Source organism: Myotis myotis, unplaced genomic scaffold (genome assembly GCF_014108235.1).
Source record: "Myotis myotis isolate mMyoMyo1 unplaced genomic scaffold, mMyoMyo1.p scaffold_m19_p_9, whole genome shotgun sequence".
NCBI classification, from domain to species: Eukaryota; Metazoa; Chordata; class Mammalia; order Chiroptera; family Vespertilionidae; genus Myotis; species Myotis myotis.
Window position 1 is genome coordinate 2,143,625 of NW_023416401.1, and position 24,224 is coordinate 2,167,848.

Consider the following 24,224-nt stretch of genomic DNA (forward strand, 5'->3'; position numbering starts at 1 on the left):
TGCTTTGTTGGTTTACCCATTCCGACTTCTTATCCTGTAGAGGAAATGAAGAGATAGAAAAGATGGGTGGCTTCGTAATATGCTGATACTTTGGAATAGAGAGCCTGGGCCGCGTGGCATTATAACAACGGTGGATGGGCCCTTTCTACAGCAGTTAGGATGCTGCATTAGAGAATCCAAAGACTGTCTGTCATCATCTTTACCACCTGCACGGGATCTGTGTGGGCTGTGCCTAGTCGCGCCAACGCTGCCGCAGGGCTGTGGTGGCTCCGGGATGGGGGGAAGGAAAGGGCGGCTGTTGGCAGGCAGGCCGAGCTGCACCTGGAGAGGAGAGGTGACAAGGTAGGCTCTGAGATCTGCTGGTCACAAGCCCGGATTTGGAAGGAAGAAGTTACTCCTTTGTTCGGCGTTCAAGTTGGGAGTTTTCCCTGCAAGAGCCAGTCCACCGCTGACTTTCCCTGAATACACTTGGGAGAGAAGCCTGGCAGCAGCGCCACAGGACAGGAACGCAGGAGGAGTTTCTGGAGACATCGCCAAAACCCAACAACTTCTCAGAAGTCTCAGAGGCGCCAGAGGAGCGTTTGCATTTCAATGGAAAAGTTCTGAAAGCTCTGGAAGCTGTCCCCAGTTTTACTTTCTCATCCACAGGCAGAAGCAAGTGCTGGGAATAAGGGACAGGCGCTGGCGAGGGCTTTGTTCAAAGTGAAGAGAAGGGACTCGGGGAGATTTTAATTGTTCAGTCTTTGGCCACGAAGCCGGGACAGAGGGGGTCGAGTCATCATGGCAAATAGAAAATACAGCACTGCTCGCTTTTGAACAACAGCACCCAGCGTCTGCAGCCATCTTCCCTAGTGGTTCTGAAAGAGAGGCGGAACTTTCTAGGTTTAAGGAAATGGAGTAGCAATCGCTTGGCAATAACATAACAATACCCCTGGAGAGCACTTAGCCATCACAGGAGTTAACCCTCTCACACACTACGAAGACCTGTTTGGGTAGCATGGCGCTTACAGGACTTAGGAAAGACAATCTTCCAGAAAAAGAAGAATGCTGCTATGAGGTGTGAGATTGGAAAGGATTGTGAGAAGACCTACATCACAGTCAAAAGTAGGAAACAGCTCGGTAATAACTATGTGTGGTGCCAGGTGGGCACTTGAAATATTGGGGGGCCACTGTGTAAAGTATAGGATTGTCTAACCACCATCCTGCACGCCCAAAACTAATACAGAACAGCATTGAATAGAGACTGTAATTGAACAATAAGATTTGAGAAAGCAGAAGAAACTTGGCACGTACAGGTATTTTGGGTCTCATTCTTCCACAAGCTTGAAGGTGGCACTTTCTAGTAGAAATATAATGCAAGCCACATATCTCCTTAAAATGCCCTAATAGCTATAGTAAATAAGTAAAAGCCAGGTAAATGTAATTATAATACTATACTTTATTGAATCCAATATATAAAAAATATTATCACTGTACTAGGAAAGTTATAAAAATTAGTAATGAAACACTTTTTTTTTTTTTTTTACTAAGTGTTTGAATTTTGTAAGTATCCTATACTTATAATCTCTTTCCACTGGATATCACATTTTTATTAGAAATAATTAGTTGGTGTTTAGATGTCCTAAAACTTATAGATGAAAGAGTAGATTCACAAACATACTTTAACAATTTTCAACAACTGAACTGAGTAACAGTTTTCAATCTTAAACGAATTAAGATGAAGTGCAATGGAAAACTCAGTGTTGTCCTTTTCCTCGCCCCGTTCCAGGCCCCGACAGCCAGCGGGCAGCTGAGTGTCTGCTGCGTTACGCAGCGCAGCTCTAAGAAGTGGCTGCACATTTGTTTTTATTATGAAAGAAATTTTATTTTGTCAAACATTAGCAAGTCGAGTGAGCTTTTGAAAGCAACGGAGGCTACCCTTTCTCTGTAGAGATATTTTCCTTTGGGTTTCCAGAACATAACTTATTTACTCACCAGTTCTGAGTAAACTGAGCCATTCGGGGTGTTCTCCGCATCTCATAGGTCATCTCTGTCAGTTTCAGGGTTCGCCCTTTCCCACCCTCCTTTCCAAGGTGACTAAGTTCTAGGAGCAGAAATAGCAGCAGGGCCTTGGGGCGGTGGAGCCTGCTCCAGGGCTCCCGGGGCTGGCGTTCCCACCTCGGGCCTCCCTACAGCTCCTCCATCTTCCTGGGCTGATGCGTGTCATTGGGAATCTCCTGAGATGGATGTCATCACCTTATAGTGTCTCCGGTGACTGGTCCCTGTGTTGGGAGTCCTCTCACCCCTGTGGGCCCCTGGGGGTCTGTCTCCTGACTCTGGCCTTTCCACAGGGCCCTGGGGACATAGGGTGCAGGGACTCACAGCTTCCGGCTGTCCCCAGAGACTGAGGAGGTCTCAGGTTCTCTCTCCCAGGTCTGCCCGCTCACTCACTCACTCGCCTACCATTCTGGTTCTTTGTAACTCCCGACAGCACTTCATAATCGGTTAAGAATGTATATGATAAAAGGAGGCATTGTTGCTATTGAAATTGCTTGCCAACTTCTTTATGGAGCTCACATGAGATTAAACCGTCGGGACTTCCCTTTGATGAAAGACATCCCATGTGATTACAGAATATCAGAAAGGAATGCTTTCTTTTAATCACATCTTTAATTTCTCTGTAATAAAGCAAACCACATGTAAGAGTCATTTAACGTTTCGGTTTTGCGAAGCCTCTTAGGATTGGTCTTTCCTTTTAGAGCGAAGGAGTTAGCTCTTGTTTCTTCATCGGAGACGACTGCAATCCCAGGGAGGAAGTGACTTGTCCAAAATGAGGCGCAGGTTAGAGATGGGCCGGGGCCCCACTCCCAGCCTGGAGCGCCTTCTAATTCACTGTGGTTCTCGCTCTCTCCATACAACCGCCAGAGAGATCTTCCCGGGGCACTGCTTTCAACGCCATTGTCCCAGTGCCTCTCTGTGGGCCACTGAACAAAGCCCCAGTTCCTCAGAGACCCGAAGTGCCAATCAGAAAGAATATGTGCACCCTATGCTCATAGCGGTGCCATTTACAATAGCCAAGATCTGGAAGCAGCCCAAGGGCCCATCAGCAGACGAGTGGGTAAAAAGCTGTGGTACATCCACACCATGGAATACTACGCAGCAGTAGAAAAGAAGACTCTCTTACCCTTTGAGACAGCATGGAGGGACCTGGGGAGTATCATGCTAAGTGACATACGCCAGTCAGAGAAAGGCAAGTATCACATGATCACACTCACATGTGGAATCTAAGTAACAAAATAAACTGGTGAACGGAGTGGATCCAGAGACATGGGAGCATGGAACAGAGTGTGGAACCTCAGAGGCAAGGCGGGAGGGCGGGAGGGTGGGTGGGTGGGTGGGAAGAGATCAACCAAAGACCTTGTATGCACATGTGCACAACCCATGGACACAGACAATAGAGTGCTGAAGGCTTGGGCTAGGGGGTGGGGGTCAGGGACGGGCTAGAAGGGGTCAACGGGGGAAAAAGGGAACATATGTAATACTTTCAACCATAAAGGTTTAATTTAACAAACAAACAAAACATATAAAAAAAGAAAGACTATTTCACTTTCAAAAATAAAGAAAGAAAGAAAGCACCAGTTCCTAAGCCCGGCAGTAACAGTTCCCCAACCCACCTCCTCAGCGACCTTTCCTCTCGCCTCAGGCGGCTCACACTCCAGCCACGCTGACTGCTCCTGCTCTCAGGGGCTCTGCTTTCTCCAGAGCACACTGCTGCCTGTCCTGGCTGCTCTCTGCCTCCCGGGACCTTCTCTTCTTCTCCCCCGACTTCAGTAGGAACCCCGCTCAAGCCTGAGGCGGTAGCTGGGAGGCCATGTCCTTATTATCCCCGAGTCTCTCTGCGCAGGGATGTAGTCTCTCATTCCTTCAAGTCATCATAAAGCTTGCTTTAATGTTATTGTGTAACATTGCTCACACTCTGAGTGTTTGAAGATTTGTGTTTTCCTCTTCTAAATTATGTGACCTCTGGTGCAGAATCTTATTCATACACCTACCTCCTACAGAATCCACAGATACCAAGGGGGAGGAGCTAGAGAAATCGTTTAAAATTAAATTAAATGGAATGGGGAAATACAAAAAATAAATCAGTCCGAACAAAGTTAGAATAATATAAATTACACTTAAGGGAGCTCAGTAGCTGTGTTTTTTCCCGAGTTTGTACCGCTAATTAATCAGAGGAAAAACAGGATGATTCACTTTTGGAAAGAGCATCTTAAGTTCAATTTCAACTTTAAGGAATATGAAATATACAAATAGACTATTTCAAACATTTCTATGAAATATACAAAGAGACTATTACCTTGTACAGGAGGGTTTTATTTAGTCGGACTTACAGGGAACAGGACAGACGAGGTGTCTAGGATGGTCTCTGTCAGCTTCTCGGACGCCTGGGCCAGTGTAGATTCAGCTCCGTGAAGCGCCATGCCCCAAGATCTTCACGGATGTGGCCGAGCCTACACTTCCCTGAGGACTGTCTCCCACTCTCTCGCCCACATGGGTCCTCTTAGGTCAGGGGAACATGGCGTTTCCTGTTCTTCAGGGGAAATTAACCCGATGTTATCAGTTCTGCGAGCCCATGTGATGACCTCAGAATGTCAAGATAGCCAGGTCCCTGTGGACCACAGCACAACAGATGGCAACAGAATTAACGTCGCCCCGGAGCAAGGTGTGAAGTCTATGCTTCGGTGTGAAGGGGACCCGTGCTGGTCTTGTCTGTTGAAGGAGAAGAATGCTTTCATGAGATCAAGCTCCGCACGCCAGATGTCAGAGGCTGCATCGATTTGCTGCAGCAAAGAGACCAGGTCTGGCCAGCGGTCACGTGGCTCAGATTACAGCAGCCCCTGAGCAGGGCTATGATGGAGAGCATCACCCTTGCGTCCTGTAGGGCCTTGAGGACTAATCTAGCACTGCGCCTGGGATGCAGGGTTGCTTCTGATTGAGCGGTTTCAGGGGATTGTGTTTGTCTTTTCCTGTCACCAGGGCCCCGAGTCCACAGCGAGGTGGACCAATGAGAGAATCATGCCCTCTCTGAGTACGTGTTTCCCAATTACAAATGCAGAGACAGAGGAAACAAACACAGAGCAGGTCCGTGGCCATGGGACTGACTGGAAAACAGACACAGCTGGGAATTTCATGTATGACCAGGTCTCCACAAGCCTTAGCTCTAACCAGAGGGCCATGATGTGGTCTTGGGTCCCCAGGTTCAGTGTCAGTTCAGACCCCGTTTCTTCCAGACCTGGAATGGTCTGGGTGTCTCCCCAATGCACAGCTCCCCTACCAAATGGTAGCAAGTTCTATGGAAATCTGGGGGGATATCCACATTGTACTCTTGCAGTAGTTTTTCAAGGTCCCTCCTCAAGGGGACATGATGTAAACCTACACAGGCCTAAGACTGCGTGAACATCCACGCTCTTCCACCAAGGCACAAGGTTTCCCATCTGCTCTCTTGTGCTCAAATTTTTTGATTACACAGATCGCATAACGTCCTGATCAGCCGGCTCGCTGTCTCACCCCAAATACAAATGATCTATTAGTCACTGCCATAGATCCCTGCAGATCAAGCCCCTGATTGCCACTCCAGCCTTGTTGCCCATTATGGAAATCATATCTACTTGACCTCAGAAAGCTAAGTGCACGCCTAGCTTCTACCATTCCCAAACCCCCTCAGTCCTGGTGAGCTCAGGGAGCTTAGTTCTTTCACAGCATCTTCAACTGTCAGTTCTGACCAGAAAAATTTGCTGAGCTCCTCACAACTGCTGGCTTCCACTCACTAGTGCATTCCACGTTGCCTTGGAGAAGGGGATGCTCTGTGATGGGTCCTGGTTAGCACAGTCCTGTGGTGGGTTTCAGGGTGTAACATAGAGAGTCCATTCTAACACCTACACATCCTGAGGCTTTTCTAAATCCTCACCTGAGGATAATTTTATTGATTTTTTAAGGGAGAGAGAGGGGAGAGAGGGGGAGAGAGAGAGAGAGAAAGAGAGAAGAGAAGAGAAAAGAAGAGAAGAGAAGAGAAGAGAAGAGAAGAGAAGAGAAGAGAAGAGAAGAGAAGAGAAAGAGTGATTAGTTCCCTCCCGCATGTGCCCTGACTGGGGCATTGAACTCACAATTTAGGCATGTGCCCTGACCAGGAATAGAACCTGCAACCTTTTGGTGTATGGGACAACATTCCAACCAATGGAGCCATTCAGCCAGGGCCATCCTGAGACTCTGAAACCTTCTTCAGCACTGTGCCAAAACACCCTGGCAGCTCCACTTCATCTTCTGTAGGCCACCATCATATCCAAGATTCAAGGAGCCATCCCAACCATGAGGAGAGCTCTTTGCCAGAATAACATGGGCAAGTACCACTACCCTGTCGATAAACTGTGCCCTACCCAACCTCATACTTCCCTTTGTCCCCACCTACCCAACACCCTCAGGTTTCACTCTCAGGTGTTCCCCTGATTCAGGCTGAAATGTATTGGTGAGGTCCTAGGATGCTTTTGACACACAAACTATTTTATTCCAGAAGTTCTTCTGCTGGGCTGTGCTGACCCTGATTACCAGCTTGGAAGTAATAAGGGGTAGTGGCGGGTGATCTTGAGGAAAACAAGCATCGCCTTACACCTGCCTCAGGGATGTGGTTATGTGGTCTTCATGGCAGGCGAGGCTGTTGTCCTCTGGCAAGGAGAGTGGGGCTGCTCTGTGAACCTGGATGTTCAAGCTCTCAGAATCTTCCAACAAAATGACCCCCATCCGGACCTTAGTGTCCCTCTCCCTTTCATTCAGGGCCTTGACCTTGACATAGAGCATTCACTGAGGTGATATTCAGTTTGTCACCGTTGCTTCACATGTTTGCTGACATTCTCACTTCCAGTGGGAACACGCAGCTTTGGAGAATGACTGACCCTGGTCTGGGGTCAGGAAAGGGCTTTCTGAAGACGGAAGAGGTAGTAGATTGGCCCACAGAAAGGCTCCAAGGCAGGAAGAAGGGCAGCTTATTTGAGGACATAAGAGCTCGGCCTGGCCCTGGCCGGGTGGCTCAGTTGGTTGGAGCATCGTCTCACATGCCAAAATGGTTGTGGGTTTGATCCCTGGTCAGGGCACATTCCTAGGTTGCAGGTTTGATCCCCAGTTGGGGTGTATATGGGAGGCAACCAATTAATGTTTATCTCTCTCTCTCCCTCTTTCCCTTCCGCTTTCTCTAAAATAAATAAAATCATATCCTTGGGAAAGAATTAAAAAAACAAAAAACAAAAAAAGCTCAGCCTGGTCAGGGTGCACAGCTAATGGGAAGAAAGAGTCTGAAGGTCAATGAGGTCACGGGTTTTTGTTATTTGTTTCTATGTTGTGGTTAAGAAGCCCGCTATTTTAAACCATTAGCTTATTAAAAAGATCAATACTTGAAAGTCTGACATTCCATTAGATGTATATTTATTGTTTCTGCCCTCAGGTAACTTAGAATTTAACAGAAAAGTGAAGACAAAGTTTCATATTGTTATAATATATAATACACGTCGGCATGTGTCTTCGGGGAAGGCCAGAGTGCCACATGAGCGTTGGGTAGGGGTGTGGGATTTATTTCTTCCACAGATATTTAACCAGGGCCTTCTCTAGGGATACAAAGATGAGGAAGACAAGGAATTCAGTCTTCCCGGCGAGCCAGACACATACACAAATAATTAGAAAGTATAAATGTAAAGGTGAAAATACACATAAGCTCGAATGGGATAAGAACAATAGTTATAATTTATTAAGCACTTACTAACCACTTTACAAGCATTTTCCCATTTGTTTCACCCAGTAAACGTACAAGGTAGGTATTGCTATCCCCATTTTTGAGATGAGAAAACCAGTACTCAGAGAAGTTAAGTAAATTGGGGAGGTTCCACAGTTGAAAATATGAAATTCAAACCCAGTTCTAACGACAAGCGCCAAGCTCTTAGCCACCATAGTACATGCTGCTTCTCAGGAACACATGGTGCTCCGAGCAGGCGTCTCATCCGAGCCACACCAACGCAAGGAATGCCTCACAGAGTGAGTTTAGGGATTACGAGCTGTTGGGGGCACAGATGAGGGGTTAGCAGCAGGAGGCAGGAAACTGCACAATGTCAGGGAATCATGACCATTCCAGGTTGTTCTAGAGTGAGCAGGGAGGCAGGAATCGGCAGAAAACGTGATTGGCGAGGGACTGGGATCATGGAGGACATTGCGAGCGTGTGCGAAACAGACCGGGATGGTGGGCGTCACTAGAGCTTTAGGCAGAGAAGGCCAGGTGTGGAGAAGGGCGTTGAGGGAGCAAGAGTGGGAGAACCCTTAGAAGCTGTTTCAGTGTTTCAGGGAAGAGAGGGTGAGGGTTGAGCTGGATGAGCGGCAGAGTGGGTGGGAGAGGAAATGAGAAACACGTAGGCGGTGAAGTTAGGTTTTCCTATGGGTGTGTGGAAGGCCCCCGGCCAGGGAAGGCGCTGGCTTTCCTTTAAATTCATGTCGACTGAACCCATGGTGAAGGCAGAGCCTTATCTTGGGGGCACATCTAACCAAGAGGTGGGAATGCCTCATTGACCTTCAGAGCCAGGTGCCGGGAAATGGGTTATCTCAATCTGGTCAACCACCAGGAATGCATGCGATTCGGACTCACCCGGAGGTGACTATGGTGACTGTTTACAAGGAGAGGAAGCTACCAGAAAGCACACATCCTCCTTCTATTTACCCTCAGTGAGACTAGCATTTGGCTAGATTTAGAGAAGAACGCATTTAAAGGAAAGCCAGTGCCTTCCCTGGCAGGGCGCCTTCCACAGGGTGTGGGGTCGGCGCAAGAGAAGTCTGGCTTGACTCTTTGGTTCCCAACGTGGGGGCCAGAGGAGCTGATGGTGATGCCATCGGACAAAGAGGAGACAGGTTGGGGTTCGATGATGAGCACAACGTTAGTCGCGTTGAGTTGAGAGTGCTACTGTGACACCTGGGGGAAGCGGTGCAGCAGGACACGGAAGATCTGAGGCCGAGTCCACAGCCTGGTGTGGGCTGGAGGAAGAGATCTGGGAACCACCAGCCTGGGGGTGTAGCTAAAGCAAGGAGACTAGAAGGGGTTTCCTAGGCGGGCTGGGTGAAGGGAGCCGAGAGAGGCATGGTCATGGGCAGGGGTGGGGAGGGAGGGGATGGAGGGAAGAGGCATGGGGTAGGTGGATGGTGTTATGTTGAAGGAGGTACGTGATGAGGTAATTAAGAGAGAGGAGAAATGGACACCGGGCAGTACCAGTAATAGGAACAAAATAGGGGGGAAAGCAAGAATGTTTTCAAAGAATGTAGTTCAATTTGGCTGGACCATAGGAGTTTGATGCAGTTATTTGGTGATATCGGGTCAGGGGGGATATTATTGAGGGCCCTGAAGCCAGGCAAGAAGAAGCTGGGAGCACAGTGATGCTGTGGAATGTCCATTTTCAAAGTGTAGAGAGTGGATCAAAGTAGACGTGCAGTGAGTGTTACTCAGCCCCGGAGAGGAAGGGAATTCTGACGCACTTACAGCCTGGATGAACCCAGAGGACACTGTGCTAAGTATCAAAAGAACAAATACTACCTGATCCTCATGATCCTACTCACACAAGGCACCCTGAGGAGTCAGACCCAGGGGGAGAGGAAGCAGGGTGGAGGTTCCCAGGACTGGGGGAGGGGAATGGAGTCACTCTTGAATGGGGTTTTGCAGATTGAAAAGAGGCCTGAAGGTGGATGGTTGTACAACAGCGAGAATGCACTTCACGCCCTTAAAATGGTTGAGATGGTAAATGTTATGTTATGTGTTTTCCTACAATTAAAAATTTAAAAAGAAAAAAAGAGAGAAAAAAACAAATGAGAGAGATGGTGGAGGGCTCCTCTTCCGAAGGTATCAGGGTAGCCCAGGGCCCTGCTCTGTGGCTAGAACTGGGGGCCTCGGTGGGCCTGCTCCCGGGAGCCCGATGAAAGGGCTGTGTGTGCATCAGGGACGGGCAGTGCTGGCAATGCCAGACGCTCCACTCAACAGATGGGCGGGAACAGACAACCCCCTGCCTGAAGTCCAAGAAAATGCACATTCTTACCACTTAAACGAAATTGCAAAATATTCCTCGGGGCACTTGCATTCAAACTAATTACCCAAATAGGAGATCTTTCCCACTTTTCCATCATTTCAAGTCAACTCGAAAAATGGCTTTTATTTTTTATTGGCCTTCACTTTGTCCACTGTGAAGTGGAGTTGCCAAAACTGCCTTTGGCACAACATGGCCTTTAGTCTTTTGTGTTTCAGAAGGGGAAAGTTTCCACTCCCCCTCTCATCTGGAAGACCTTCCAAAGGGTTGGGCAGTGCCCAGCGCAGTCCCCATGGCTCCCTTCATCATTTCAGCTCCAGTTCCTGCGCTTGGCGGACCTCCGAGGCCAAGCTTCTGCCCCGGCTCTGGGCCAAGTCCCAGCGGACGCTGGGACCCACACCCAGGACCTGGCTCTGAGCTGAGAGTCTTTAACTTTTCAACAAAGCAACAGCATGAAGGTGGGCCGCCTTCTCATCACTCGTAATTGACCAGGACAAAAAAAATCACACACGCATCAGTGGTGCTCAGACTTGGCCAGACAGAGGACCCCTCCCAGGAGATGGTCAGCAAAGAACATTCCCACAGGGCCTCACAGAGGTTCTGGCTCGGCACATCTGGGGTGCGGTACGGAAATTTGTTTTTAACAAAAATCTGGATACCTGTCATTCAGGTGGTCCATGCACTACTTGCTGAGGACTTGATAAGCTAAATCAGGAAAAAAAAATCACAATCATCCCAATAATTTTAAGCTGGTATTTCCTCTCGTGTTCTGAGTACATCTCAGTTCCCAGTATTTCGGAAGGACATTTTTCTTAAACGTTGGAAATATTGTGAGGAAATGAATGGGTAAAATAAAGTCCTAGAAGCTTGCCCCGGTTTTCTGCTCTTTGGGGACAAGAGTCATTGCTGCGGCTCCCATGGCCGTGTTCCTGTCTCCTCCAGCTCCGGGGGTTCATGGGAGGAGGGGACAGAGCACTGAGACGCAGACGGTGGCCTGTCCGTGGGAACCTGAGGTCGCCCAGGATGACAGCAGGAGGGGTGGGGGGAGCGCTGTGAGCTGGAGAGGGAGGTCCTCAGAGAAGCTGGGGTCCCGGCAGCTTTCTGGGGTGAGGAAGGGCAGGGACACCTTTGAAGCGGGAGCCGTGTTTGAAGGCACAGGAGCCACGGAGGCTCCGCGGGCCTGGGACCAGGGCCCGTGTCTGCGGAAGGGACGGGGACATGTGGTCGCAGGGACCCTGTGGCTGAGACAGGAGGGAGCCGAGGAAAGATCCCGGGTTTCTCGCAGCATCGTTGTTGTCGCTCCAAAGAGGTTTCCTCGAACCAGGAAATGCTTGGCGGTTCCACTGGGCGTAAGACCAAAGGCCCAGCAGCCTCTGGAGAGGATCCGGAGACCAGCCAGTGACGGCCGCCCGGGCTGCACAGCACAATCTGTTTGAGGAAAACGTTCAGGGACCGCTTTTCCTGGGAAGCGAGGTGGTGGACGAACACGCAGGTCAGGTCAGAGCAGGAGGTGGGGCGCGTGGGGGCCCCCAGGCGAGGCAATGCGTGACGGGGCTGGGCGAGGGCACGGGCGCCCAGAGGGCCTGCCCGGCGACTGCCAGGTGGGCATGTAGCAGGCGGTAGCAGACATTCCCTGTCGCGGAGAAATAGCTCCAACTTTCAAATGGTGGCTCTGGGGCCAAACGTGGCTGTGGCCAGATCTGACCCACGTGCTGCCGTGCGTGGTCTCAGCGTTGGAGCCAGAGCCCTGGTCAGGCAGCTGCGGGGGGCTTGTCACAAACCTCTCCGACCTCAGTCTCCTCCTTCAGAACGTGATGGTGGCATAATGCCCACCTTCCCTCTGTTATACGATCAGACATTGAATGAACATATGCATGTTGCCAGGGTCGATACCTGGTAAGCACTCAGTAACTGGCCTTCATATGAACCAGAATCATGCACTTTTTCAACATCATTTCCCAAATAGTAATAAACACATCATCTTACAAAGGTAAAAGGTTACTGTGTCCCCAGCTGCCCTTGAGGCCAAGGTGGGACTCCTGGTCTAGAAAAGGCATGTGCTTTAGATCACTCCCGTCACTGCCCTGGCCAGGGCCTTCCTCACTGCCCCAGTCCCCCCTCACTGCCCCGGTCCCTCCTCACTGCCCCGGTCCCTCCTCACTGCCCCGGTCCCCCCTCACTGCCCCGGTCCCCCCTCACTGCCCCGGTCCCTCCTCACTGCCCTGGGCCCTCCTCACTGCCCCGGTCCCTCCTCACTGCCCCTGTCCCCCCTCACTGCCCCGGTCCCCCCTCACCGCCCCGGGCCCTCCTCACTGCCCCGGTCCCTCCTCACTGCCCCAGTCCCCCCTCACTGCCCCGGGCCCTCCTCACCGCCCCGGTCCCTCCTCACTGCCCTGGGCCCTCCTCACTGCCCGGGGCCTTCCTCACTGCCCGGGGCCTTCCTCACTGCCCGGGGCCTTCTCCTTAGACCACTGGTCCTGCAGGTCCGAGAGTCCCAGGGCAGAAATGCACCCATTTCCCACTGGGAGATGCGGGAGAGGGACCTTGCACTTCTCAGCAGACATCTGTCACAGAGACTTTTCATGAGCGCTTTGCTAGAAATGGCGCAGCATGAATGAAACAGACACCGTCTCTGTCCTCCTGCATCTAAGACCGATGACATATCCCAACGACAACAGAGAGTTCATATTCATACGAAGAGGGTATAAGAAATGGACAAATTAATGAAGCGAAAAGAAAGGAGGGAGGAGCGCCTGCATCCGCTGGTAAGAGAGGGATTGGACGCACGTCCCAGCGGGGAGCCATCCTTTCGCTCTTCCTGTTGACCAGCGAGCTCATGAAGTGTGAGATTTCAAAACGGAACTCACCCTGCGTGGTGCAGCGAAATCCAAATGATACAAATGCGCTTACTCTGGAGTAGAACTCCTTAAAGAGAGAGCACAGCTTCGGCGTGTGGTCTCGCGGCGCGCGTGGATGGAGTGGAAAGGGAGTGGAAGGTCAGTGTGGAAGGTGTACCGCTGGCGATGGGAGACACAGAGGGGAGGTGTGTGTAGAGAGTGAAGCAGCTCATGAGTGCCCGGCCATGACACGGAGAACCAAAATGCAACGGGCGACTGCAGCCATGTTGGTCTATGATATTCAAATACGAGCACCTGGTTTTCTGTGAAAGACATTTCTGAGTGTGTACTGACAAAAGTGATGGCATGGGGAAAGCAACATGATGTAAGCGAGATTTGAATGACATGTGGTTTAACTCAGGGTAACAGCTGACCAGTGAAAATGAATTGCCCACTCAAATGTGTCTTCTACTTCAGGGTCCTTTGGAAAAAAACGCCTAAAATGCATTACGACTGCTCACAGGGGTGACACACCGTCTTATTTTCCCGACTCCGATTTAATCTGTGAACGCACTGGTATTTGACTTGGTTAGGACAGAATATTTAAACTTAAAAAAGTACCTTAATTTGTTTATGCAAAAGCCTATTAAAATGTTCCCAGGGGCGCCTGTTCTGTTTATTCTCTGGAATATAACCCATCTTTGAAGTGGTGCATTTGTTTTTGGGAAGTCGTTCCCAAGCTGAAAAATTAGACTGAAAACAAAGCTATTCACAGAGTTCATGCCACATACAACGCTGTGCACATGACGCTTTGATTCCAATAACGTTCTTATAAAACTCCCTTATTGTTTGAGGTCTATAGTCGGAGTGGCAGCTTTTGTGTTTTGATGAGTCTTCCATCCTGAAACAACCACCCCCCTCCTCCCCCCCAATTAAACCAGAATTAGGCACATTTCTATCTGCCGAGGCTTAAACTCAACCGCCTGCCTCAGAAGCAAAGGCCCTCAGTGGTTGTGCTCATTTCGTCTCTGCGTAGAGACTCCAGAGAAAACAGAATTAATTCCCTTCTGTTTCCCTGGAAGAGGAAGGTTTTTTTTTTTTTTTGTTGCTTTGATCTGAGCATGTTGTGCATTTTTTATTGGCTGTTGAATATAGAAAGCCAGAGCCTCATCTGGTGTCTGCTGCATTCTCATATTGTGAATCACACAATGCCTCCCAATCTAAAGTGAAATGCCCAGGCCCCAAATGCCACCTCAAAATCAATTCGTCACTGCAGTTGATTGAAAGATTTCCAGGGTATAAGAAAACTAGCCAGGGTTTGACTCATATGCCACAGACTGCTAGAAACATATCCATGCACGTAACGCCACCAATCCAGGGTGGAGACATCCACTCATGCTATTTTAGATCCCTCTTCCTGTCGTGGTGGGGTCTGCTGCAGCGGATGGAGCAGCTGGCTGCGTTATTGCTTCTATAATCTGATCCATAATGCAAAAGCAGCTCTTTCCCAAACATTTTAGAGTAACTCGAGTTGTTCACATGTCTCTGTGAGGTAATTTTCCTATAACTTTGTGCCAATTGGTGTCATAGTATTTGGTAAAAGTCTTCATTAAATCAAGGCAACTGCATTTAGTTAAATCTCTCCCCTACGGAGAATTATAGGACAATTACAGTTAGCTGATTCAAGATCGTCCTCAGGAAGTAAATACAGTGTTTTAGAACATGAATGCAAACTACAGAAATGGAGTGGTATAATTAAACATCAAGTAGTCTAAGTGATAGAAGTCATAGATCAATTGTCTCTCGGTTCTGGTCAGATCCTTTAAATACTGTCTCACCACCTGAGCGCTTGTTCTTTCATCGGAAGAGTGTCTGTCCTTGAAGTTGGGGAATTTCAGCTCTTTGGGGGCACCGATCAGCTGTAGAAAGTAATTGGCATCTTCTTCCAAAGTTTCAAATTTCCCGACAAAATCGTAGTTGATCAGACACGGGTAGCAGAGCTTGCTGACCTTCTCCCAGTGAATGTCCATTCCTACCGGACGGTGAGAATCCAGTAAATAGTGAACGAACTCCTTGAATTTGACTCCAGAGCCATTATTAAAGGCTTTTTCACAGGCATTTGGCCGGTATTTCTTTATAATCGCTTTCCCAAATACCGGGTGGTAATAACTATTGGGGTGTTCAAATTTGTCCCTGAAGGCTGACACTAACCTCTCCATGGGGTCACGAACAAACACCGCCTTGGTGTAGGTATTCAAACGAGTGTATATCCCTTTTAGGTCAAAGCTGTCCAGCTTTTTCAAATACTTCCCGTAGTGGACGGCATCATGGGAGATGTTGTGTGCCGAGGGAGCCAATCCATTTAGTACCATCAGAATTCTTTTCCAGTTGGAGCAGCCAGCCTTTGGTACTTCACAATATAGGACTTTGTGTTTATCTTCTACATAGATCCTGGATACCATGTGAAAGAGATGTGACTGAGGACGGCTCACTCCACCATATTTCTTGCAGAACTCCTGCAGGAAAGACCTGCGTTTTTCTTGGGTTGCATCCGCCTCCCTCCATTTGTTGTCCTTGACTAAGCTTTTGTTTAGAGGGCGAGTGTCCAGTGGCCAACTCATTCCTCTGAACGTCTTGGAAAGGGTCTTAGTTCCTTGATGTTTTTCCATCAACTTAAGGGTTGGTGACTCTGTGGTCTTGCCCGAAGGTTGACCTTCTCCTTGTGAGGGACTTGTCTCCCTTAAGACCCTACTAAACCTCTCAGGGTTAAGTAGAGGATTTTCCTTGGAACCCTCAGGCATGTGGAACTTGGGGTTCTGTTAAAATAGAGAAGAAACATTGAAAGCACATTCACAAATGTGGGTATAGTGATAAGAAAGTTGACATATTTATTTTAAAATACTTTCAGGGAGAGAACCTCATATAAGCTAGTAGAACAATTTAGCAAAGCATGCCAAAGGTACATATTGTAGTAAGCTTCTTCACAGAAAACATAACAATAAAAAATGGTATCCAAAATGATTCATTTTGAATAAAAAATTCATATTATATATATAGGCTATGTATATGTTATTATTCATTTGGCACTAATGTGCTAACTTACACTAATAGATTTTCTCATGCTCAATTATCTGAAAATTATTGGGATAGAAACATAGTTATTGACTTGAATCTATGTCCACAGTAAGCTCATTATCGTTTTTGTGCTATCCTTGCATCTATGGCTATCAATTATATAACTTAACAAAATGCCCCCAAAAAGGTATCCACAAGATGGAAAGCAAAGGGCCCTGAATATTTATCTTAGCTTTGCCTGTGACACAATACAATGTAGTTCAATCATTCCGTAGGTCAGTGGCTCTTGAGAGCCTGTGGAATGTGGTATTTTCCAGCATTGATTTAGTTAGTCCCCCTGAATGTTGATACAAAATGTAGTTGTATTTGGTTGAAAATGTTTGTTGTTGTTTTGGGGCATTTTGTAATAATAGTTTAAAGTCATAAAGTAAAACTTAAAATTGTAGCAGGGCTAATTACAAAGTTCTGATAACCACTTCAGTTTCCAAGGACTTACACAGAGTATTTCCCCCACAGCTCAGAAAAGGCTTTATTTTTCTAAATTCACGCATCACAATAAGTTAAGAACTATAGTCTTACTAGAATACAATTTCATTCATGTATGAGACCTTCCCTCTTCCCCAAGTGAAAAATGACTAGGGAATCCAGAAAAGGTGACTTGATGTCCTCCTCTGTACAATTGTATCAAAAATAGGATTAGAGCCAAAACCGGTTTGGCTCAGTGGATAGAGCGTTGGCCTGCGGACTGAAAGGTCCCAGGTTCGATTCTGGTCAAGGGCATGTACCTGGGTTGCGGGCACATCCCCAGTAGGAGATGTGCAGGAGGTGGCTGATCGATGTTTCTCTCTCATCGATGTTTCTAACTCTCTATCTCTCTCCCTTCCTCTCTGTAAAAAATCAATAAAATATATTTTAAAAAAAATAGGATTAGAACTTAGTTCTCTGGTCAGTAGGATGAGTCAGCCCATCTGCCATCTATCTGCCCTTCATCTGACTGCATCCTACGCCTTTTACAGTGATTGGATAGAGACAGACATGGGAGGAGGGATTTACAAGGCGGTATCCTCCAATGGGGACGGAAAGGATAAGGACTTTGGCTTCTACTCTTGTAGACTAGGCTGCGTTTGGAGAGCAGAGACATAACATGATCTCACTTAGATTTGAAAAGAGTGCTTGAGGAGGAGACGAGAAGACTGGAGGGGAGGCACACATATGGCATTGTCAGCATGTTATTGGGAAAAAAATTAATGAGTTAACGATGTGCTGTGGCAATAATGCATGGGCTCATCAGCCTAAAGGTGTGTGTGTGTGTGTGTGTGTGTGTGTGTGTGTGTGTAGAGGAAAATTTCCCAGGGGAGATGTGTGTATATAGGGAGATAGAGATATAATATTTCCCATTGTATCCCCAAGTGTCCAGAATGGTCTATAACCTATAGCAATTGCTCTAGACCAGGGGTGGGCAAACTTTTTGACTCGAGGACCACAATGGGTTCTTAAACTGGACCGGAGGGCCGGAACAAAAGCATGGATGGAGTGTTTGTGTGAACTAATATAAATTCAAAGTAAACATCATTACATAAAAGGGTACGGTCTTTTTTTTCAATAGTTTTATTCATTTCAAACGGGCCGGATCCGGCCCGCGGGCCGTAGTTTGCCCACGGCTGCTCTAGACTATCTGTTCAATGAACAAATGAAAGAATGAATGGACTTAGGCGTTCAAAGATAGTTAGGCGTTTTCTAGCATACTGAGCCAAAGAGCTGAGGAATGAAGCATGGGGGGTGGGAGCCACCTCCAGGCACCATGGTCCTTCCATTAGCTGAGCTTCATGTGAGGAACCCCTGATCCCCACACACCAGCCTGGGGAACCCCATAACACAGCTGCCAGAATGTTTAACTAAAACCATTCTTCTGCTGTCTGCTCAGAGGCTGCCGGGATGACGTCAAGACTCTGAATCCCTCTTTACTCTGACCAATGACTCGTGGCCCATCACGTGTTCACAGATAATAGAAAGTGTGACTTGAGGTTTGGGAGATCAGGGGGCTATTGGTAGACGGCTTGGGCAGGACTCAGCCCAGGCCTGCAATGAAAACGCCACTACATTTCTGCTATTGCTCCAGCTACTAGAACTAGAAAGAATAACTGCTATTATTATTGTTTTAATAGTAATTATAATTATCCACCATAATTTATGTGCCCTGATGACTCTAACAAAAACAAAAAATCAACCATCCACTGTGCGCTCTGGGCCTTCTGCTTGGGGTCATCACACTCCCCTTCCATCCGCAGGACCTGCGGCCGTCTGCTTCCCCCGAGGTGTGTTCTCCAGGTGAAAGCTGGCTGGCCCCCCGCCTGGCTCTGCCTCCCTGGCACTTTCTCAGTGGACGGAACCTCACTTACTCGAACCCCCTGTTCCTCAGGCCAGCAGACAGGAGGCTCTTTCCTGCTACTCAACCGCTGCCTCCAGCACGGCTCCTCCGGCTCCTGTGAGGCACACACCTCCCGCCGGCCATCCTTGACCCTCCTTACACTGGCATCTGCCTTTGTCCTGGACGCTTCCACCTCACGCTCTGAAGACTTTGGCTCCTCGCTCAGACTTTGCGCCTTCACCCCACTTTCATCAGCCTGTGCAGTGACTCTGAGCCCCAAGAAACCCTGGTCCCTTGACCACCTCACCTTTCACAGCAGCGCTCTCTGCTTCACAGGGACCGCGCCACGGCCAGAGCCTGCGCCACTCCCACCATCTCCTGACCGGCGCCGTCTAACCGTCCGCTCACTGTTACCTCCAGCTCCGCAGTTCTGTGCCCACGTTCCATGACGGTATCCCAGCTCGCAGCAGCCAGCAGGCCTGGCTCTTGCCCCTTTGGTCTCAGAGAGTCCCCTGGATAAGGAAGTGTTTCCAGCTCACCTTGACTACATTCTGTTCCCTCTGAGATTTGCTCCCACAGAACTCTGATCTGCCCCCACAGCATTTATGAAATGTGAAATAATTTCATTTACTTCCATGCTGCCTTTCCCCACTCCCTCCCACCTCTCTGCACTAGAATACGACGACAGAGGCCTTATCATTCTTGCGCTCTGCTGGCTCTCTGGTCCCTAGCACAGTGCCTGGCACATAGGAGATGATCAATAAACAACTGGCGAAGGAGTAAATGTGATCATGATGTAATGATGGGCTTCCACACAATTGTTGTATGACCTTGTCGAAAACCAACAGTGCTAATCAAAAGGCCAAGATTAACTCAGAGAAATAATTTACCAATTCTTGTTAAGGTGCCGAAAATCTATGTTCAAACAAATCCTTGGCAGAAGGGAAAGCAGATAACAGGCCCGGGTGGAGGTGGGAAAGTGGGCGTGGTGGCTGGAACCTCACCTGTGGCCAACCAGCCTGGTTCAGTCCGCTGTGCTACCTCGGAACCCTGGAGGCTCGCCCTCAGGCCAGGCTCCCAGGCCTCGCTGTGGGCACCCCGACCAGGATCTCAGGGCCAGGGCACCCGGCTCTAATTTAGACAAGCTCCCCAGCTGTTCCCCAGGCAGTAATGGTACTTGGGGACCACTGAGCTAGAGTAGAGCAAAGGAAAAGAAAAAACAAACAAAAGCTCATCTCGTGACATCCAGGCGAGAGAGGCGTCAGGGATGGTGGCCGTGACTGCTCAGTCAGCAGACTCAGGCTCGGTGAGCCGCGGCAGGGTGTCCCATCATTAAATACCCTTCCCATCTGTCCGTCCCCTGCACCCTGTCCCGCAGGCCACTCTCTAACGCCTGCTTGGGCTAGACAGAGGACTGAAGGAGAGAAAGGTTCATTGCGCCTAAGTCAGACTTCAGTCTCCTATTGGCTTATTTAGTAGGAGTCAGTTTCCTCTGCTCCGAGCAAACCAAGATGTGGGCAAAGTGACAACACCCATGAGGCTTCCTACTGGATGCCCATTAGACCTTCTCATAGCAACCGCTTATCCCATCAGCACTCACCAGGTAACAGCCATTATTAGGCTGTGGTGACACTTCTCCCCACCCACCTGCCCTCCAATCACAGCAGAGGTTCTCCATGATTGAGGAGTCTGGATGAATAGAATCAAGGTTAATGGGATTTTAAATTTGAAGCTTATACCACAGAGTTTCCACCCTCACCATCATAGTAATATCAGTAAGCACAGTAATCATAAAAAATCCCCTCAAAAAATTAAAAATGGAACTTCCATTTGGCCACTAATCCTACTTCTAGAATATATCCTAAGAAACCCCAAACACCAATTAGAAAGGATATATGCACCCCTATGTTCACAGTAGTGCAATTTACAATAGCTAAGACTTGGAAACAGCCTAAGTGCCCCTCAGCAGATGAGTGGATAAAAAAGCCGTGGTACATCTACACAACGGAATACTATGCAGCTATAGAAAAGGAGGTATCCTTATCCTTTGAGACAGCATGGCAGGACTTGGAGAATATTATGTTAAGTGAAATAAGCCAGTCAGAGAAAAACAAGTATCACATGATCTCACTCATATGTGGAATCTAATGAACAAAATAAACGGATGAATGGAGTGGATCCAGAGATAGGGAAGCAGGGAACAGACTGACTCATCTCAGAAGGAAGGCGGGGGAGGGGGGCAGGAAGGATTAACGAAGAACCTGTATGCATAGACACCTACATCATGGACACAGACGACAGTGTGGTAAAGGCCTGGGTGTGGTGGGGGGTGGGGTGGAGGGAGCCAGTGGGATGGAGAAGAAGGGATCATCTGTAATACTTTCAACAATAAAGATAAGTTAAAAAATAAAAATAAATACATTTGAGGCTTATGCCAATGAGTTTCCATCATCACTGTCATAGTAATATCAGTAAGAATAGTAATCATAAAAAGAGTAAATTCTTACATCTCCGTTTTCCTCCAGGGCACTTCATGCTGATCGTCCCTAAAGCTTAACTATATATAAAGCAAACTTACCCTGTTTCTCCCCAAAGGGGCTCCCTCTGTGCTCTATTTCTGAAAAGGTTCTGTTACATTCCGGCCGCTCTCACGAAAGCTGCGAGATGCTTCAACAATAAGAAAGTAAATTGCTTCATTTGCATCTCATCATGCTTTTTTTTTTTTTTTAAATCCTTTTTATTTATTTCTTAATTGGATATTCTTTAGTATCCTCCAATTAGCCTCCCTGAGAATAAATACCAAATTAGTCTCCTAAAGCATTTTATTCTTCATCCCTGAAAATTTGGAACTGGCCCGACTATATATAAACTCAAGTCCCGATTCCATCGCTGGCACCTGCAGCCTGTGCCCGCGGGGGCTCCTGCCACTGTGTGTTCTGCTCCTGTCCTGACATGTCCTCTACTTGCTTCCATCCGGCTCTCGGCACCCCCGCCCCCAGCCCATGGTTTCCTCCTGCCTTGGGACTTCCCAAGTCTCCCGGGCTGATCTACAAGCCTGCTTCCTCGTGAAAGCCACCCACATCTCCAGGAGGAGTCCCTCGCTTGGAAACAACCGTAGCGCGAAGTCTGCACCGCGCAAGGAAAGCCACGGCTTCCCCGCTCACTTTGCCATTTACTGTTCTCACTGGAGAGACCCTCCAGCCACAGGAAAACCACACTATGGCAGGCGCGATTGCTCCCCACCAACACCTTCAAAGAGTAGGCACCGTGGCAGCGTTAGTTGAGAGATATGCGCCCGCAGATAAAAACCCAGGAGTCAAAGAAGCCCAGTGGGAAACGTGCGGCGTGGGCATCAGCTTGGCAGTAAATCTGGGCGCCTTGCTGTTCTCAGTTTCCAGGGCCTCTCGTCAGTGTCCTCCCCTGTGCAACCTCCGCTGGTCAACAGTGGACTCGCTGGCTCTCCGCTCGCCCGCCCTCACAGCCACGGAGCACCCGCGACAAGCAGGCGCGGTGCGAGGCGCCCAGGGCGGCGTGGCGGATGCGGCAGACGTGGGCTTTGCCCCCACGGAGCGGCTATTCCTGGAGGGAAAGTCTATTCGGCAAATAACCACGCATTATATACCGTCTCAGCCCGTGGCAGAGGCGCCAGCAGCGTGGGTGGGCGGCTGGGGGGCAGAGGTGGGAAGGCAGGTGTAAGGACGAGTCGGAGCCAGTTTGAGAGCTGGTCCTCCGTTCAGCACTTTTGTTTCCCTCCAGTTAGTGGTGATGGTCAGCGGCGGAGGGGACGCTGTCTCTCCAATTGATGTGAAGGGAAGTCAAGGTCAGCGTGCAGGCTCACAGATCTGTGTCATCCCCGCCAGCATCTAGAACCGTATCTACGTAAATACATGCTGTGAATTTAACTGAAGAGCAGCATCGTCCCTGTGCTGTCTCTCATCCAGGCAACTACTCCCGGCGTGGCTTTATGCTGCCGACAAGGGGGCGTTTCTCTAAGACTTTATCTGCTGCTGGGGCTGATGGGAACTCTGTGACCCACGGACCTATGATCCGTCCACTCCTTCCACAGGTGTTGGGCGACATACTTTTTTCTGCGTTGTACACACAAGTGAAGCAGATGAAATGGATGGTGCCTGGAGGAAGCCACATTTCATCGCATTGATAAAAGTAAGCAGTTCATGAAAAACGTGGTAATTGTCAGAGGACGGGGTGCAAAGGCATTTGGGGAACAGAGAAAAGGTGATCTAACTTTTCAGAAGAGATCGTTTTGGGGGCAAACTTCACAGAAGAAGCGACGCTGGGGATGCGTCCGGGAGGATGGCTGGGAGGGGACAGGTAGCCCGGTCAGGGGTGAGAAGGCCGTGCACGCTGCCATCGAGAGAACACTCGGGGGCCAGAGTCAGACGAGAGGGAGACACAGGCGAGGTCGGGAGTCCCTCCGGGAGGCCTTGTGTCCATATGAAGAGACTAGGTTTTGCCAGGAAGCGGATGTGGCAGCAGGCCCCGCTCCTGTGAGCAGGGAAGGGTGGTCACGCATTCAGTTAGGAGTGGGCACCCGCCTGGAGCATCTCATCCAGGGCAGCGGGAACCCGATCGAGGACTGGCCTCGCCCAGGCGTGTGGACGATGACTGGCTCAATCCATTAGTCCACCCGCTCCGGGCTCTAGACTAGAAAATGTGGCGAGGTTTGGCCAGTCATGGGTAAAGAGGGAAAAAAAAGAGCAGCCCTGATGAGAAGCAGAGCCAAGAGCTTGGCTGAGACCAGACAGTGGTGGGCTGAGGGCGTTCACACCGAGAGAGCCCAGTGCCAGGCAGCAGCGCACACCTGCAGGCCTGGTCCTTCCCGCCCACCGCCTCCTGGTCCTTCCCGCCGACCGCCTCCTGGTCCTTCCCGCCCACCGCCTCCTGGTCCTTCCCCGTCCACCGCCTCCTGGTCCTTCCCCGTCCACCGCCTCCTGGTCCTTCCCGCCCACCGCCTCCTGGTCCTTCCCCGCCCAACGCCTCCTGGTCCTTCCTTGTCCACCGCCTCCTGGTCCCGAGCTACTGGAGCCCTGGATCCGCAATGCCAACTGTGAGAGCAGCGATGACTCTGGTGGGGACATTCCATTGGTCGTATGTGGTTAAGCATCTGCCAGCCCCAGATTGGATTTGCCTGTGTCAGCGCCTTCGAGTGACACACACGCCCCTCTGGCATTCGTCGCCTGCGTATCTGACAGCTCAGCTTTCTCAGGCTGCCCGGCCCAGCCTGCTCAGTCTAGGGCAGGCCTCTCACCCTGGTGCCGCCCCGGGCTCCCTGGGTGCTGCGCTAGGAAGGGGGGATCCCGAGGCCACACAGAGGGGTTTCCTTTGGGGATTTCAGTCTGAGGGAGAATGTAAAGGGAGAATTCGAGACAGAAACTCACAGCAAAACACAGACCAGGGGGCGGGGGGGGGGGGGGGCGTTGGGGGCGGTAGAGTGGGTGACTACCTGAGGGGCCGGAGTGAACTGACTGATGATCAAATGGCTGTTTGCATGGTCCCATCTCTTCATGCATTATGATAAAATCAGTCATTTTTTTAAAAAAAGAATGCCATCTCATCAATCTAAATTATGACGCCTTTTGGGGTTCCCACAGGGGTTGTTTCTCCTGACGAGGATTGTACTTGACTCAAGATGCCACCGACATTTCCAGGCTAAGATGCCACCGACATTTCCAGGCTAAGATGCCACTGAAACGGCTACTAAGAAGCATCTATGGCCACGACCATGGACTCTCCTGTGGGTCCCCTTCCTTTGCAAGGCCAGGTCTGAGTGGTGCTGGTCTAGACCCCTTAGCCTGATAGTGTCTGTGGGACCCCAGTCCCCAGAGATGATACGGAATGAGTGTCTAC

General features: G+C 49.4%; 1 protein-coding gene across 1 annotated transcript in view; it reads right to left on the bottom strand.

Moving 5' to 3' along the window:
• Nucleotides 1–13,898: 13,898 nt before the first annotated feature.
• Nucleotides 13,899–24,224, bottom strand: part of CHST9 (carbohydrate sulfotransferase 9) — a 136,296-nt gene continuing 125,970 nt past the window's right edge. The window contains exon 5 of the mRNA XM_036323246.1: nt 13,899–15,729. Within this exon, the coding sequence (XP_036179139.1) occupies nt 14,647–15,729 (1,083 nt within the window). The 3' untranslated portion in view covers nt 13,899–14,646. The remainder of the gene's footprint in view (nt 15,730–24,224) is intronic.